The sequence below is a fragment of the Monodon monoceros genome, unplaced genomic scaffold, assembly GCF_005190385.1.
Source record: "Monodon monoceros isolate NGI ecotype Baffin Bay Population unplaced genomic scaffold, NGI_Narwhal_1 Super_Scaffold_6, whole genome shotgun sequence".
NCBI lineage: Eukaryota > Metazoa > Chordata > Mammalia > Artiodactyla > Monodontidae > Monodon > Monodon monoceros.
The window spans coordinates 11,490,241-11,496,329 of NW_021703783.1; the positions used below are offsets into that span (position 1 = coordinate 11,490,241).

At 42.5% G+C, this 6,089-nt stretch overlaps 1 protein-coding gene across 1 annotated transcript in view; it reads right to left on the reverse strand.

Moving 5' to 3' along the window:
* The window catches only part of RERG (RAS like estrogen regulated growth inhibitor), a 105,095-nt gene extending 100,255 nt beyond the window's left edge, over positions 1–4,840 (reverse strand). Inside the window, exons 1-2 of the mRNA XM_029205570.1 lie at positions 4,622–4,840; positions 767–930 (exon numbers count right to left, since the gene is read on the reverse strand). Coding sequence (XP_029061403.1) covers positions 767–827 — 61 coding nt within the window. The 5' untranslated portion in view covers positions 828–930; positions 4,622–4,840. The remainder of the gene's footprint in view (positions 1–766; positions 931–4,621) is intronic.
* Positions 4,841–6,089: the final 1,249 nt, after the last annotated feature.

Below are 6,089 nucleotides of genomic sequence, written 5' to 3' on the forward strand. Positions count from 1 at the left end.
TATGAGTCTTTCCTCCAGTGAGAGATCAAAGCGACGTTGTCTGAAAAAGCACGTTGCCCTGATATTTCAGCAACACGTACTTAACATTTAATTATAAAATCTGAGATCCGTTTCTCAAATTGGATTAGATACATTTTCACTTCCACCATTTCACCCTTCATCTTAAAGGTCTGCAAACCTTTACTGAGGTGTGAAATACAAAAGCCTCTGAATTACCAACGTGGGCCACAACTGGATCATTTAAATTCACCCCAGAGGCTCTGGCAATAGCTATCTTACTTGAGGTCACACACGCCCCAGCTTTCACCAGTCCTCCCCAATTTTAGACGTGTTGGGTGATAATACAATTCTGTTTCTTGTAAAGATATATCCCCTCTGCAAGCGTTTACTCAGCACCCAACACATGCTCGACATTGAGCCAGCTGCATCAAGACTGACGAGATATTACATTGGCCCTTCAAGATCTCATATAGAGAAAAAAAGAGCAAATGTACTTCTTAATTTCTACAATCTGATTTCTTTGGAAGTTGAACATCCTTCCTCAAAATACCAAGACCTGTGTTGTATCCATTGCCTTGTGTATTACCAGCAGAGCTTCTTTACCATAGAGAAGCAAAAGAGGACATAAAACCTGGTTATGCAAAATGAAAATTTCAGATAAAGAGAAAGAGGCTTCATCTAAAAGAGCAACACAGGAGAGCAGGAGAGAGAGAGACACACACACACACACACACACACACACACACAACCACCACAAAAATCTTACCTGACTTGCCCACGCCTGCTCTCCCAAATATTGCCAGTTTGACCTCTGAACTTTTAGCCATGCCGGCTGCTGGTAGGCAATTCACTGTGGTTCAAACTAAAGAGCTGAGAAGATCTTTTTGGTTCCAGCCCTTGGTTTCACCATATCATTGTAAATCAGCAATCCTTCAACAAAAGAGATTTGGGAATTCATAACTGACTGGAGAAAGAAACTCATATTTATTGAAGCATCTCCTACGTGCCAGCACCATTCACTCGATCAACATCTTCCCTGGTGATCTTCACCACAATCCTGCGAGAGGGTTCTAGCAATACACTGTAAACCATTCAACTAAAAAGTGATAGACCCAGGACTTGCACATAGATCTGTTTGGTTCTAAAAAATGCATTTTTATACAAGATAGCATTTTCAAAAGTACTTCCTCAAAGAATGTTTTTTGTCAGTCATTGATAACAAATACTTGGCTGTGAATACGTGTATTTACCATATGTCTGCAAACATCCAATATACATACACACATGGGGAGAGTCACGTTTGGAACTCTTATTTCCCTTTGGGCTGAATAATACACATTCATATTAGTGTATCCCATTGTAATATGATTGAATTTGCATTCCAAGGTTTAAATTTTATCTCCGTTCACACCGGATCACATGGTTGAGTCATGTGACAGATACCCATGTTCCAAAATTGATATATAACATCTAGATAATATTTTTATATTTTTCTGGGCACAATGCCCTGGTACACAAAAGATAAATGACATGTGCTGACTTCTGATTCCTTTTCTATGACAACCTCAAGTAAATTAGTTTATGGTACTGTCCTGACACTTGGGAAATGACATTATATACAATGTAAGCACATTTTATATAGTTGGGTGCTTTAGGAAGGACACCTAGGTCCTTGGTACCATGGAAATGTAAAATTGGAAAAAGCCTTGGAGTCAATGGAAAAATCCATCCAGCCTTCCTTTTTGATCAGACAACCATCTAACAAACATCCTGGGTCTAATTTATGACTTCCAGGTATGGGGGGAGGAGAAGCATTATATCACCTTTTTCTTTTCTTTCACTCAGAGCCCTTCAAGTAGCCAAGCAGCTATTAGGAACCTTTGCCCCATTCTAGATGTCTACTTTCTAGGAAAATGAGACCCAATCATCTTCCCTGGTTCTTCATGGGACATCTGTTCTTGTTTATGTTTTTCTGACCCTCACCTTCCCTCCTGACCATGTGCAGCTCTCTTCTCTGGTATTTGCCATTTTAATCACTCTAAGAATGTGGCACCCTCTGCATTCGCCCCTTGAGATACGACCTGACAAATGACCCAGCAAAAGTTTCATACGATTCCTCCTCTTCTTCATCTGGCACTGTAGCTATATTTCAGTACGCTCATATCAAGGCTCCCATTTTTCACGTGAATTGCAGGCTCCCCTATTCTGAACTTCTGCTATCGATGTTTTCAACCTAAGTACAAGACTTCACTTTCAAGTCTGTTATCTAAACACATGAACTGTTCCTGCCAGAGTTTTGGCATCTACAAATTTTCAAAAAGAGCTTTTCCAGAGAAAGAAAAAAGTAAAAGTCTTTCTGAAAAAGTGTTTCTACAAAGACGTTAACGTGTAATCGTCTCCTTCATTACGCATCTAAACTATGGACCTGCACCTCACAAATTTTGTATTCGCTGATTTCCACAGTGCCAGAGCTTCCTCCGAAGGACAGAAAGGTCAACAATAACACTGGCTGTTGTTTACTTCATCCCAATAATGAACAAACTCCCTAATGATCATTAATAGTACAAAACCCAGAAGCTTTTACATCTGTAATTTGTCCAGTCCCACACTTTTGGCTAAAGATAAAAAGAATTTCATTATTTGTCATTTTATATGCATTCATTACGAAAAGGCCTCGGGTAAGCTGGGATGAAGTGAGAGAGTGGCACTGACATACATACACTACCAAATGTAAAATAGATAGCTAGTGGGGAGCAGCTGCATAGCACAGGGAGATCAGCTCTGTGCTTTGTGACCACCTAGAGGGATGGGATAGGGAGGGTGGGAGGGAGGGAGACTCAAGAGGGAGGAGATATGCGGATATATGTATATGTATAGCTGATTCACTTTGTTATAAAGCAGAAACTAACACACCATTATAAAGCGATTATACTCCAATAAAGATGTTAAAAAACGAAAAAGATACAATCTAAAAAAATTTGAAAATAAAAAGAAAAGGCCTCTATGCTTAAGGCTCAGTGGTTCATCACAGAAGCATCACAGAAGCATAATCTATCAAGATGTATTAACTAAATAAATTCCGAATAAGAATGGCAAGCATTTCTTTGAAACATAGAACGTGCAAGTGTCTGGAGCTTGTGTAAACAACAATTTGTTATTTCATACAGAACTGTTCATTCCCATGCACATAAAAATCCAAATAATTTACTATCTGATTTACGCCTCAAGAAAGTAGCCATCAAATGTGGTTTAAAAAAAACAAAACAAAACATTTGTTAAGTTAAATTTTTCAGCAACTCCCAAATGGCCTCAGAGGCATAGGAATTTCACAGAAGAAAGAAAAATTGTGTAGGTTAAATTTTCCATACATAACCTAATAAAGATGTAGCTAGTTATTGTAAATCTTAGGTTATGTTTAGAAAAATCCCTTAAAGGAAGACACAAAACTGACATATATCCTTCAACATTTTCTCACATGAAAATGTGAAAAGTTACATTTGATAAAGATAGAAAAGAAAGATAAATGTGTAAATTCTTTTAATAAGGGACCTGTTGCCAAGTCTTTGATGTTCAAAATAATTCATGATCCAAGAGCTTCCATAACACGGATAGAAGAAAACATTTTTTTTCATGCTGTTCTGCAGAAATATTCTGGCTGGGTCTTGAAGCTGCCATCCACTTTTTACGTGGACAGTGCTTTATTAGGGCAAAAACGTCTCAGTTCTCGTCACTCCTAAAGCTAAAATCACACTTAGGTATTTAAGAGATTAAAGGTTTTTCCTAAACATAAAGGTACCAAAAGAAAGCTTAGAAAGAAGAAGAGAAAAAAGCAAGACCCCAAATTCTGTGTTACATTAATGCATGCATTGATTCATCCCGCATTTATGCTAAATGGCCACCTTCAAGGAGCTTACAATTCAATAGGCCTATGACATTGAGTTCACTAATAGCCCTATTTTCATATTTATTTAAAAATAATGATTTATCCATAATAAATCAATCCCAAGACTATTACACTTATCAAGGTCCATGCTTTCTATTTCCTTTTGGAAAAAAAAAAAAGGCAAGCATCTTTATACGGTAATAGTTTTGTAACTTCTATATTTATGGTCTCATCAAAATAAAGTGCAGGTGTTTAGGGAAGCAAAGAATCTGGTCTGATCGTGGGAATGAGATTCTCTTTGGGCCGCTCCTTCTCTAGCTCTGAAATCAAGTTTTCCTGGTCTCATTGTCAGAAATTCTCCCTTATCACAACGCAGCACGCACAGGAATGAGGATGATTGTACGAGACCCCTGGCTATACCGTTGCTCGGAAAGCAACAGGTATCCTGGAATGATAAACAAACAAGCCCATCGTGGACTGCAGGTCACTTGCTCTCGACCTAGGAAGCAAATGCAGCCTAAGTCAAAAGGGCATTCTCGGTTGGTCTCAGCTCGGACGGAGGGCGCTGTCAAGCTCTGGGCGCCGGCGCTCACATCTCCCTCTCAGTGACCCACAACCCCCGCCTGGGAGGACCCAGCGACCAGGAGGACCGCCCCAGAGGCCGAGCGTTCAGGGGCTCGAAAGGGTCTGCAAGAAGCAATCCCGAAAGAGCCACCTGGGCACGTGCGTGACACTCACCTGTTCATACTCTCCAGGCCCGGGAGAGCCGCGGTCCCCTTGCAAGTTCGGAATCGGTCCTCCGGGACCGCTAACCCTCCCACGCTGCGCAGCCCAGTCTGCGGGAGGCGGGGGGGGGCGTTTCCCAGCTGATGGGCTGCGATCGCGGGTGCGAGAGGCGGCAGCTGCGGCAAGTGCTGGCGGAGCGGCCAGGATCTCCTCGCCGCCACTCGCTCAGACTAGCCGCCGAGGGACTGCGGCAGGACGCGAGCTCAGCCCGGAGAGGCCGCCAGGATGCTGCAGTGCGGCGCTCGGGCGCCCCCTACCGGGGCCAGCGCCCGGCTCTTCCCGCGAGGCCGCCCCAGGCTGGTGAGTACGAACATCCAAAGATCCGCCTTCGCGCCGCACCGGAGACAGGCTTCCCTTTGCCCCTGCTCAGTTCCCGGCCTCTAGGTTCCCACAGAAGGACCTCTTTCCTTGGTCAAAACCTTGCGTGTGAAAGCATTACTAGGTGATGTTTTCTATTCCATACTTCAAACCATCCTCACAACGTCCCTGAGAGACACGTTTAATTATCCCCATAATACCCGAGAGGAAACTTAGAATAACTTGTCCAAGGCTAGTAAATGGTTGGGATGAAATCCAGACTGGATTGGAAACTGAGATGCTAGAAGAGACATAAATAGTGAATTCAACTGAAATTCATATCTGTATATTTGAGAAAGTTCCAAAAGCTTCACACTGTCCTTACAAGGTCAGCATTTACAACGTTTGAAGTCATCGTCCATCATCCTCAAAGCCTAACAAAGATGGTTAATATTCGTGCTGTGCCTTTCACATCGCTCATCTCATTTGGTGTTTTATAACCTCCCTTGAGGTAAGCACTAGTATTTAAAATTATTAGCCTTTCAGAGACGAGGAGGTGAGTTTCAGAGAGGTGAAATCATTTCCCAAAGACTGAGAGACTTTTGATTAGAGGAGCAGGAAACACCTACATTATTTTTTTCCTTTGAAACCTAGGTGTTCTTAGCAAGATATCAGGTGGCCTCCAGAAAACCACCGCATAGAGCAGACCGGGACCTAGGGCTGAGTGAACAGTCTTCAGCGTGTCCTTGATGGAAGAGATGTAGCCAGGGAGGCAGTTTCCGGGGCCGGCTGACCTGGAAAGCCACTGCAGACGTGAGTTGTGGGCCACGCTGACCGGAACAGCTGCGTCTGCGGCAGAGGTAAGACTTGCCTCTCTGTGCAGGAGTAGTCCTGCAAATTCTTGGAGAAAGCTCAAACACTGTTTGCTCTGTGACTTAAAAAACTACAAATAGAACTACCATATGACCCAGCAATCCCACTACTGGGCATATACCCTGAGAAAACCATAATTCAAAAAGAGTCATGTACCAAAATGTTCATTGCAGCTCTATTTACGATAGCCCGGAGATGGAAACAACCTAAGTGTCCATCATCGGATGAATGGATAAAGAAGATGTGGCAC